This window comes from Miscanthus floridulus, chromosome 17 (assembly GCF_019320115.1).
Source record: "Miscanthus floridulus cultivar M001 chromosome 17, ASM1932011v1, whole genome shotgun sequence".
Taxonomy (NCBI): domain Eukaryota; kingdom Viridiplantae; phylum Streptophyta; class Magnoliopsida; order Poales; family Poaceae; genus Miscanthus; species Miscanthus floridulus.
In genome coordinates, this window is record NC_089596.1 from 101576500 (window position 1) to 101588906 (window position 12407).

Sequence of the window (12407 nt, forward strand, 5' to 3'; positions counted from 1 at the left end):
CTTTCACAGTCTGGAAACGTTGGAAAGCACAGGCGGACAGCGGTGAAGGGTGAGAACCTACAGCGCGGCCAGGGGAGCCACCTCCCTGATCCCGCACCGACACGCTATCCTGAACCAGAAGCGTTCGAGGAGTCCGCAGTGCATTGGCAGGCAAGCAGGGGAAGCGCTGGCCGCCGGGCGGGGTGGATCGGCACCCACGGCACACGGCAGCATATCCCCTGTCTCCACTCCTCGTCGCCCCCAGCCTGACGGATCCCCACCGGGATAAGCAACCGGAGTCCAGAGGACGCGAACGCGACGCTTACTCGTAAGGTGGTGTCTAGATCAGTGTAAAGTCGGGAGATGTCACGTCGAATGTTGCGTGGGATATCGTATAGAGTGTTTGATACTAATAAAAAAAACAAACTAAGCCGTAGCGGACGCATGGGTTACTGTAGCACTTTATTGTTAAATCATAAACTAATTAAACTTAAAAGATTTATCTAGTAAAGTAGCCGTAATCTGTGTAATTAGTTATTTTTTTAATATATATTTAATACTTTAGATATGTGTTTAAATATTTGATGTGATGGGGTGTAAAGTTTTTATAAGGGTTTAAAGGGGCACCCCTGCTGGTACTGCTAGTATGCTAGCCCCCATTTTTTAATGTCGCCAGCCGGCGGCTCGCACGTGGTCCGTTCCTGGACCCCCGGGTTACGGAGCCCGAGCTCTCAAGGTTTTTGACAGTGCGGGCAGAGACCCTTTCTGCGTCCGCGCTGACGCTGCGCTTTTCCGTGTCGACGCGGCTCTCTCGCCTTGGAACCTTCGGTGCGTGCCGTGCTGGGGAAGCTCGACCGGAGCCGAGCACGGTGAATGGAGATTGACCTCTAGTAGGCAGGGCTCTTGTGCCCTTCCCCGTCATCGTCCGGGTCACTGAGTCACGCGCAGTCACGGCTACGCGGTCGGCGCAAAGCGACTGGTATTTCCCTCACGGTTTTACACCTGTACGCGGAGCGCAGCGGTGAATTTTACGTGTGAATTCGATGCAGCGAACAGGAATGATTCTATGCCAGAAAGTGAGGATTTTTTTTAAAACCGCAGAAAGAGAGGATTTTGAAAAAAGAAAAGAAGAAAGTTTCTGCAAATCCAGAGTGGGGATGAACAGAGCAAAATTGGGGCAAGAACGAAATCCATTGCATTGTTTGTGTCATACAGTAATTTACATGGAACTTCACCTTCACAGGGTGAATTCACACGGAGATGCCACTCGTGATCAGGTGAAGCGTCGGTTTCTCCTACATTGTGGGCGCCGTCAACGTCAATGTCGAGGGGCTCGGCGGCCTCTGCCCTCGCTTCTTCCTCGCTTCCGGCACCGCCATCGTCGATGCAAGGGACGTCCTCGTCCGCTGTCGCGTTCGTCGCGTCGGACGACGATGTTTCGGCGGGAGCAGAGAGCACGTCGATCCAGCCCTCGTCGGAGTCCCAGTCCGGCAGCGCCGAAGCGGGGCAGGCCAGCGCCCCGATCCTCTCGGCGGTGCTCTGTGCCGACACCACGTCGTGGTCGTCGTCGTAGCTGTCGGACTCCCAGAATGCCGCGTCCAGCGTGCTCTTGGGCGACACCCACCTGCCCTTGGCGGCGTCCAGGTCCAGCGCCGCCCGGCAGTCGGAGGTGCCGCTGGCGGAGGCGATGAACGGGTGCTCCAGCAGCTGCGCCGCCGTGGCCCGGTCGCTGGGGCGCCGCGCCAGGCACCTGCCCAGGAAGTCCTTGGCCTCGGCGGACAGCCACCGGGGCACCTCGGGAACGGCGTCCGTGTACCCGATGAGGCGCACCGCGGCGAGCACGTCGTCCACGCCGGCCCAGGGCGCGCGTCCCGTGGCCATCTCGATGACGGTGCACCCGAGCGCCCAGACGTCGGCGGGCGGGCCCTGCGCCTCCCTGCGCGCCACCTCCGGCGCCATGAACGCAGGCGTGCCGCCGATCGGCCCGTCGCCGTCGGCCGCCATCCTCGCGCACCCGAAGTCGGCGAGCTTGGCGCGGCCATCGCCGCCGATGACGACGTTCCGCGGCTTGACGTCGCCGTGCACGAGCCCCGCCCCGTGGACGTACGCGAGGCCCGCGGCGACGTCGGCCGCGTACGCCGCGACGGCTCGCTCGTCGAGCCCGCGCCCGCCATTCCTGGCCACGGCGTCGGCCAGCGAGCCCCCCGGCGCGAACTCGAGGAAGAGCTGGTACGAGCCGTCGCGCCCGCCGCGGCCGCCGATGCAGGGGACGACGTGCGGCGAGCGGAGCCCCGCCATGAGCCCCCGCTCCCGCCGCAGCAGCTCCGCGCCCGCCGACGCCGCCGGCGCGGACTTGACCGCGAACAGCTCCCCGGAATCGTGGTCGGCGGCCAGGAACACCTCCGCCCCCGACGCGCCGCGGCCCAGCGTCCGCACCCGCGTCCACCTCCCCCCGCTCACGGCCATCGCCATGCGCAGCAGTTGTTGTGAATTGCGATCCGCCTTGTTCTTGTTTCTCGCGTGCGTCTTTGCTATTGCTTCGGTGTTCGGTGCCTGCTGTTGTTTGTGGTGGTTGTTGTTTCTGTTGGCCTTGACTTGTCTCGAGCTGGAGCTGGCCTTTTTGCTCTCGTGCTGAGTCTTTTTGTGGCTGGTGCCAGGTGCGTTTATGTATATATATAGGGGATAGATAGAGGAGGATGCTTGTGCTTGGGGGCCGGGATTAGTAAGGATTGCAAGTTTAGAACATGGAAGGTGTTTGGCGTGTGGCAAAAGCGCGGCGCGCTGGGGGAGATTAGGAGGAAATCGATGGATACGGAGGGTCGGAGGCCACCAAAAGGCGTGGTGTGGTCTGGGCGCTCGGGTGTGCACTGTTGTGTTCTTTGGAGTGACAACAGAAAACCGTCGTGTCGAATTTTCGATCCATTGTCCAAGTCAGCGCGTGCGCACCTGAAAGGCGCTGTTCATGCAGGCACCCTGTACGCGCGCTTTGCTCCGCCGGGGGGGGCCACGGTTGGTCGTTCCACACTCCCTTGTCTGTATCGTTGTACAAGTCCACAGCAAAGTTGTGGTGTGTAGCCACGAAATCCTCCGTTAAACATTTACGAAAAAAAAGCAGGCCACCAAATCCTCCGTTACACATTTAGGAAAAAAACATTCTTTGTAACGCAAGCTCAGACGCAGCGGCTGCGTCAGCACTCAGCAGCAGCCGCAGCAACCCCCCCCCCCCCCCCCCCCCCCCCCCCCCCCCGCGCGCGCTCTAGACTGCGGGTGATGGCGCGCGATTGCTCCCATTCCAAGCTGCTGTCGCGGTCAAATACTCAAATGCGTGTACTGATGTACGGTGTCGTTCACGAACACTAACCGAAACTCGTCCCGTGCATGCACTGACTGATGCATGTGTTCGTCCGTGGCCGTGAATCATGCCGGTCGTCGTTGCTCCGCCTGAACCACGCCGCAACGCGGGCGGCCGAAACGGCAGCGCCTCCCCCCCCCCCCCCCCCCCCCCCCCCACCCCCCCCACCACCACGACGGGGTTTGACAGAATATCCCGCCGAGTATCTGTCACCTCAGCTCAGCAGCGTCGAGGGAACGAACGACACGCATACGCACCGTCCCGCGGAGGCATATTCCCGTGCATATGCACCCCGCGGCGCAGCGGCACGTTCACGCAGGCGCAAACACACAGCCGGCGTCAGGCGCGGCTGCATATGCTGCTGCTGCTGCGCGCGCCGGCGGGCGGTCGCGTCTCAGCGCCGCGGAACGACGTGCGGGCGGGCGGACGGCGCAGATGACACTGGCACGCGAGCGACGTGCGGCCGGCGCAGGCCACGCCGGGCGCAGCGAGCGGCGTCGCGTGAGGGCGCGGCCAGGTGGTGGTGGTGGGGACTCCCGCGCTCTGGGGCCACAGGGCGTCAGGGCCCATGCCCTGCGCCGACCGAAAGCGGCGCGGTGGATGCGTGCGGCGTGCGCTTTGCGGCGCGGGCGGGCCACAGAACGGTGGGGGTGGGGGGATGTGTGGATGGCCGGCTCGTGGCGTGCGGTGTGGTCGCGTCGGATGCGTTGCGTTGCTTTGCTTCCTTGGCCAGCGTGAGCTCAGCTCCACTAGTCCTCTCCAGCGGCTGCCATTGCCAGAGTGCGCCGTCGGCCCGCCCCGGGCCCACCTGGCTCTTCCCCTCCGCCGGCCAGCTCGCTTGATTCTACGCCACTTCACCTCCATTTCCACCCACCCGAGCCAAGTAAGAATCCCAGCTTTTGCCGTCGTCCATCTACTTCCAGATCACCACCCGCAGCAGACGGTATGGGCGTATGGCCGGCCGCGCCGTTTCTACCGGCCTGGCCGTCCGATTCAGGAATCCAACGACCGTTCCGGAGTGGACGGCGGCGTGTCGGCGGTGCTTGGGATCAGGACGTTCGTACGTGCACGGTGAATGATACTCTACTTAGAATCCAGTGACCCAAGGACCAAGGTGGCACGGCACACGGATTGTGGCCGTGCGCACACCGGTTATGCTTCGATTTCACTTTCACCACGAGCTGCGTCGTGCGTGGGCTGTCCAGTGTCCACTGCCCGTGACGGCGGCGCCCCCGGCCGTGCCAGCCTCTGAAACACTGGAAACGCGTCAGATCTGGCGACGCGAAGATGGAGAAAAACCGGCGGGTTTCGTACGGCTTGTGCACATGAACTTCGGCTTTGTGGCGATCCGGAGACGCGCCTGCCTTTTTGCGACGCCGAAGTCTTGAGTTCGAAGGTCCACTCCTCTAATAAGTCACACAGCCGAGACGCATATATACAGTGTCAACCATGATCACGTTCTTTATTGAGGGTTTCTAACACTTTAAAAAAAATGCCAAATCGTCTAATGATTGCACCGAAAACGAATCTTCCATGATTGAGCTCGGTGCCGTTGTTCCACTACACATTCCGTTTCCGTGGCTTGATCCTTTTCCCGCGCCAATGGCAGCCAGGGTATCAGACTACAAGGCGAACGGATGGATCCTTTTCGCTGGACCAGCTCCAGTTGTGATTTGTGAAGGCCGTACGCAGCAGGTCAACCGTTTGGACGCCTCTCGAGTGGTCTGTGTCCCAGGAAAAGAAAGTGCCGATGTACTTGCAAATCTTCGATCTGCCGGTTGACCGAAACGCCGCGGATGTGCGAGCATGAAGGTTGTTGATCTCGCCGGTTGTGAAGGTGATACGGGATCGGAGGTCGTGCGTCCGGTCTGATCTCGCCGAACCGAGGAGATCTCCGTGCAGATAAGAGAGTGACGCCCACGAAGCCGGCCAAAAGCGCGCGTACGGAGGTGATGGCTGAGTTGCTTGTGTTAGTGTGCTCGGCCCGACAGCTGAGTTGGGTCTTGACCTCGTGTTCTGATCAGGGGCGTCCAACCCTACATGGTTGGTGGGCCCCATCGCACTGCGCTATAAAGAGAGGTGAGGGACCGACGGCTCTCAATACGAGGTTCACCGTGAACCGCCACACCCAACGACAAAACCCAATCCGATCTAGTGACCAGGGCTCCTCCACCGCCGTCGCACCGCCGTCGCGAGGGAAGAAAGCCCCACCGCCACGCGGGAGAACGAGGCGAGCCACGCGCCATCGGGCAAAGAGTGAAGCCATAGTAGCTCGGGCTCAGGGTACCAACGCAAGGCCGCTCGACGGCGGCGCACCCACCCTCGGGCGAATGCGCGTGCTGGCAAGGGGGCCTGCGGCGGCGGCGCTATCTCTCCTCCGGCCGCCATGGACGGCCGCCCCTGATGCTCTCCTCACTCGGTGCGGCACTGAGAAGGAAGCAAGGGGAGGGAGAAAGCAAATGCTCTAGGGTTCGGGAGGAGCAACCGGGGAGAGGTTTTTGTTCCGCCGAAGCGCACAGAGAACCGTCGGATCGGATCCGACGGTTGACAGCACTCGGCCCGGCTTTAGGCCCAGGCGGGCGAAGAGATTCCCGGCCCAGGCCCAGGTTATGGCCTGGGCGCGGGGGAGCGGACGCGCGAAGCAGGCTGTTGGGCCGAGTTTTGCCGCTGGGCCACCGTGTTTTCGCTGGGCCGTGCACCGCTATTACGGAATGGGCCACGGATTGTGTTCCCCAGGCCGGGCCAAATAAATAGTAAACGCTAATTTTAAGTTCTATCCTTTCCAGAAGCATTCTTTTGATGAATTTCGTTAAGTTTTGAGTTAGTATCTCTTTTTAAATTTGAACCCTCACAAGAATTTATTGGGAGAGTAGTCAAGCACAAAGAAATGCTTTTGATAATATTGATTTTAAGATTATCTTTCATGTTTTCGCTGCGAAGTTAATGCTTATTATCTTCTAATTAAATTTGAACAAATAGGAGGATTTAATTTGAAGAACAATTATTTTTTGGTTCAGTAAATTATTATTATATTTATCCTCTAATTTTAATTGGAACCAACGAGAAAATTTAAATTCGAGGAGTAGTTATATTTATTTAAGGTAATTTATGATATTGCTATTTTTCTGACTAACATTGATAATAGCATAATTATAATTTTGTCCATGAGATTTGATGCATTAATTATATTTCTGCCCAATGGTGATGTAGAATTAATGTAGAAGAATGTTGTATGTTTTAATTTTGATTAACATTAAATTAAGGCATGTAATTATTATATCATGTTTTCTCACTATCTCTGACGCTGTTTTCAGGACTCAACCCTATGGCGTTCATGTCGCACATTACGCCTCTTGAGGGGGGCAACTATCATGTATGGTGAGAGAAGTATGAATTGGCATTTGCATTGTCTGAGAATGACTTAGAACTTACCTCTCCGCGTCCTACTGAGCTAGTGGACCCGGTGAGGGCAGAGAATGAAACTGATGCTAATTTCACTGCTCGATAGCGAGATCATGTAGACGTGAGAATGAAATACGATCTTGATCGTAAGAAGTGGGACATTTCGAACTGCAACTGCTTGATGGTGGCTAAGTCCACTATTTCAGATGCAATAAGGGATCAATCCTAGATTGTGACATCGCCGCCGAGTATCTCAAAAAAAAGTGGAGAGTCAATTTACTAGCTCTTCAAAGGCTTATGCAAGCACCCTGATCAAGTAGTTATTCAATAAGAAATATCCTGGTGGGGAGATAAGAGAGCACATATTGAAGATGACCAACACGACATCCAAGCTCAAGCCAATGGATTTGGCGCTAAAAGATGAGTTCCTGATTCATTTGGTTTTTGTTTCTTTGCCTAAAGAGTATGAAACTTTTGTTGTTAATTACAACATACAACCCGATAAATGTGACATTGAGAAGATCATTGTCATGTGTGTGCAAGAAGAGGAGAGGCTTAAAAGCTCATATGGTGACTCTGCTAACCATGTGGAGGACTATAACAAAGAAGAACTTTAACAAGAATACCAAACCTCAAGGGAAAAGCCTCTTAGAATGATCACCATTAGAAGAACAACAATGTCCAAGTTGACAAGGATCAATGCAAATGGTGCAAGAAGCATGGACATTACTAGAAATACTGTCCAGATTTCCTGAAAAGTCTTTTGAAGAGAGGTGAGGACATTATTACATTCATAGATGAGTCATTTTATTTAAGTTATTCAAAATCTACTTAGTGGATTGACTCAGGTGCAACTATTCATGTTGCAAATTTGTTACAGGGATTCCATACGAGAAGGACCCTGCAAAGAGGAGAAAAAAGAATTAAAGTAGCAAATAGAGTTAAAGCTGAAGTTGAAGCCATTGGAGATATCTCTCTAGAATTAGATGATGGTTTTGTACTTTAGCTTTCAGATGTCATTTATGTACCCTCTTTACATAGAAATTTGATAAGTGTTTCACGTCTAGACGATGATAGATATGATTATCATTTTGGTAATGGCAAATATCATATTGTGTTTAATAATAAGTGTGTTGGTCTTGCCTTCTGACAAGATAAGCTTTATTTGTTATTACTTTCTGAGAATGTGAATGTTGTGAGCACTGAGAATGAGAATGCCTCCTTATCTAAGAAATAAGTAGAAGAGGGTTCATGATATATCATAGAAATAATAGCACTATCATTTAGGCCATATTTCAAGGGGGAGAATAGAGCAATTGATTAAGAAATCAATTCTTACGTCATTAGAATTTTTAGATTTAGAACAATGCATCGATTGCATAAAAGAAAAGTATATTAAAAAATAAAGAAAGATGTCAAATGAAGCGTATGAATTTTAGAAATAATTCACACAGACATCTGTGTGGCAGAACCGCTCGAAATAACACGCTTTCAGAGGCGCTCATCTTCCACTAGGCACTAAGCACCTCGAAAGTAAGCTACATCGGACAGTTCATCGAACACACCCCAAGGAAGAACTCGAAACAATCCACGTATTATATCCAAAATTCAATAATGAGTACGAGCTTACAATACTTAGTATATTTTATACAACAAGAGTTCTTGGAAATTATTTATTACAATACCAGAGTTTAGAGTGCGATAATTAAACAGCGGAATGAAAAATAAATATCTAGCAGAAACGATACAAGGATCCATCTGTGCCCACCAGAAGAATCCTCCATACAAGAGCTACTCCTCAAGCTGCACCTGTAATAGGGGTAAAATAAACCCTGAGTACACAATGTACTCGTAAGACTTACCCGACTAGTAGGAAAATTTTTTCGACTCTCAAGGATATGATAGGCAATATGAGTTTATTGTTTTATTTTTATTTGCGGAAAGAATTACTAATAGTTCATACTTACAGTCAAGTTTTATTAGCAGTCATGATTACTTCCATAGCTAACCATTCTAGGTAAGCACTTGTTCTACTTTCAAGCAAAGGTAAAGCAATCAGAATTATTTCACTATCTTTCATCTTTCAGTTCTTACTACGGTGCTAGACCATAGCCAAGTCGTACCATCTCAAGGAAATGACGATTCACGAACCAATATATTCCAGCTGGGTACCCTAAAACACATGCTCTGTTTGTACCCTAGGCACAAATAAGACAAACCTATTTCACTCCTGTCATGGGGTCTAGGTCCCCATCTAAACTTGTACTCTAAGCCCCACACTTGAGACCCACGACAAGAGCATAACGAGCATTCCCGCTCCAATAAGCAAGTATGTGATCAGGATAATAAGTCTATGACCTGACTACCATTCATAGCAACGGACGATCCTTAATCGACACAACAAGGAAATAGTATAACCAAACTAAGCCCCGTTGGCCGTGGGACATAATCTGTTACATCCACCAATACACATATCATATCTCTGCCCTGTCTCTATTTTTTCTTTCATTATTTTATTATGAGAGTAATAATAATCCCCTATTGTGAGCAACAGTAGGTTACTCACGCTACCAATGACCTAAGCATAGCATCTACTCGAACCTACACTAGTAAGACTCTTAGGACAGGTATATCTATGCATGTGGTTTCCATAAAATTTCTATAACATAAATGCACAACACATATATACGATGAATTATAAAATAGAGGTTATGCACCGAGGCTTGCCTTAGGCAGACGCGGTGTCAGCTGAGTCAGTCAGTGGCGGCTTTGGGACCTCCTCCTGCACAAGAATCTTTTTCTCGTACTCCTCAACGATCTCCTCAAACTTGTGATCGTCGGTGGTCACAATCTCTGCCAACTTGTTCTCTACATGCATGCGATGATGATGCAACACTTAGCATTTAGGCAACAACAACCCTTAAAATAAGAATACACATACTAAGCTACTAAGATAGCTCTAATGGCTAAGATACTAAGCTAACTATCATTTTCATCAAGCAAAGTGTTGGGTTCAACTAACAAACTCTTAGCTTGGCAATTTAAGGATATATCTTTATTTCTACTAGTGATTTAATGTATATTGAAACAAAAAGCATTTAACTACCCTAATGCTTAGTCTATTCTAAGGCTACAAAAATTACAATGAGCACATAATAATATAATGAAACTGCTGTAAAAATTTCAGGATCAAAACTATCATCAATTCACCACAAAAATTCTACAATAATTAACTTAATATTATTAAGCATTATCAAATGATTTAAGAGCTCCTAATGTCAACACATATAAACATGAACTAAATACACCAACAGATAGAGCATAATTTTAGGAACCTAACAAAATTTGTTTCACAATTTTTGGACACCTACATGATTTTGTATTAATTATCAAATATCAGCTTAGAAATTAAACTAGAAAACTATTTCTAATTCCTTAGGAAAACAAAACGTGAATCTCCTGCGTGGCCCACATGCGCGGTCCGCGTGACCTAGCGAGCGCATCAGCCCGCTGGCGCGGCCCACGCGAGGCCGACCCACGGCGAGGGAGTCCCGCGCGCGTTGGCGGTTTTACAAAAGAGGCATCGCACTTCTCCCAAATCACAACTAAGTGCTAACACTATTTCCCCTCTCTCTTAGATCTTCTCACTTAACCCCCCTACTTTCCCTAATTCACCCGCGCGCACCCCCGGCACCTCAGTGCACGGTGGCACAGCGGACGGTGACTCAGCACGACTACGCCGTCCACCAGAGGCTCGCACTGGCCCATCAATTGGGCCGACCTTCGGCTACGATCCAACCGCCTACACCAAGCAGCAACGCGAGGCGGCAGGACACACTGGGGAGAGCTACAGCGACGCGTGACCTTCCGCGATGGTGGCGTGGCTGCCTCGACGAACCAGAGCACCTAATAATTTAACTGGCTAGTGAGGGAGCATTAATAGACTACCATGGAGCTAGCCAAGTTGATGGTTGGGATGGAGGATGGCGGAGGAGGTGTGGCCATGTGCTGCCGAGCCGTGCGGCGGTGTACCATGGTGGTGCGGTCGTGTCAGTGGTGACGGGGAGGCGGTAGTGGTTCCACTAGCATGCGCAAGGTGGAGAGGGAGGCAAGGAGAAGCTAGTGATGCAGGTGAATTGGCTCGAGAGGGACGGTAGGAGGGCCGCCCTCATCCATGGTCGAACGAGGCAACGCGTGTGCGCGCGCCGAGCGAGTAGGCATGGCGACGTCGCGCCCCCGAGACGTGGTGATCGTGCTCACCCGGTGAACTAGCCCAAAATCACGTCGTGCATGAATTTTAAAGTGCCTATAAAAACTAAGCGGTTGCTCTAGAACCTAAACCATCTTCACCATGCTCCAGAGGGGACATAAGGCTACCAACCCGAGCTAAAACACGACACCAGCTCCTAACTTGATTTAACAAAATAAATCACCAAACATTGCATTATCTAGCTGTCAACATACTTGAAAATATTCTAAATTTTTGAGATGAACTTGATTCCAAATTGCATTTCTAGGCTATTAGAAATGTTGGCTAGCACTGTTATTTTTTCACGGCAAGTATTTCATTGTCATCTACAAAGTTCATATTCCAAGCTTTATTTAGCGCCACATATATGTTCTATAGCATTTTTGTTCAATAAAAATTAGTTTTAAACCCTACTTGATACATATGAGTTATGGAATAGCTTATCATTTAATATTTTTATTGATCATCTAAAGTTACAAAAATGTTATCTGCACATTCCATCACATACATTATCGCATAAACATGATGCTCATGACATGATTTAGTAGTTTGTTTTGGACGTAACACCGAGGGTGTTATAGCTCTACCCCCCTTAATCAAAATCTCGTCCCGAGATTTCATGTGTGTGCCTAGTGTGGGAAAGAGATAAGAGATAAATTTCAATTTATATAATTACTTTGGTGAACTAGAAAGGAGATGGGGATAATGCTCTAGAATATAATTCTCATGTTCCCAAGTTGCTTCGTCCTCTGAATGATTTTGTCATTGGACTTTATAAAATTTTACCACTTTGTTCCTAGTGACTCTCTCTTTTTCATCCAAGATTTTGACATGGTGCTCAATATAAGAAAGATCAGATTGAAGAGGGAGTCCTTCAATTTCCACCACTTCATCGAGAACCCTCAGACACTTTGTTAACTAGGAAACATGGAATACATTATGGGCTGCTGACAAAATATCCAGGAGTTGGAGACGGTAAGCAACAAAACCACACCGCTCCAAAATTTTATAAGGTCAAACATAACGAGGAGCTAACTTCCAATGGACTCCAAACTGATGCACACCTCTTATCGGGGATACCTTTAGGTACACATGGTCACCAACTTCAAACTAGAAGGGCCTTCTCCTCTTGTCCGCATAAGCTTTCTGCCGATTTTGAGCCACTTTCAAATGACTCTGAATAACACTGACCTACTCTCTTGCTTTCTTTATGAAATCAGGTCCAAAGTAACCATGATGACCCACTTCAACCTAGTTAAGATGTGTCCTACATTTCTTGCTATACAAAGCCTCAAAAGGTGCCATTTGAATGCTCTCTTGATAGCTATTGTTATAGGAAAACTCAGCTAAAGTCAAGCATTTGTCCCATTTTTCTAGATAAGAAATGGCACAAGCTCTCAACATGTCTTCAAGTACTTGATTGAC

General features: G+C 50.3%; 1 protein-coding gene across 1 annotated transcript; it reads right to left on the reverse strand.

The window, feature by feature from the left end:
- Nucleotides 1-1068: 1068 nt before the first annotated feature.
- LOC136516097 (mitogen-activated protein kinase kinase kinase 18-like) lies at nucleotides 1069-2589 on the reverse strand. Its single transcript, XM_066509494.1, has one exon. The coding sequence runs from the start codon at nucleotides 2449-2451 to the stop codon at nucleotides 1069-1071; it is 1383 nt and encodes a 460-aa protein (XP_066365591.1). The 5' UTR covers nucleotides 2452-2589.
- Nucleotides 2590-12407: the final 9818 nt, after the last annotated feature.

What these genes read in the sequence shown, in the direction of transcription:
- LOC136516097 (XM_066509494.1), bottom strand. Translation starts at nt 2,451, where the DNA reads ATGGCGATGGCCGTGAGCGGGGGGAGGTGGACGCGGGTGCGGACGCTG.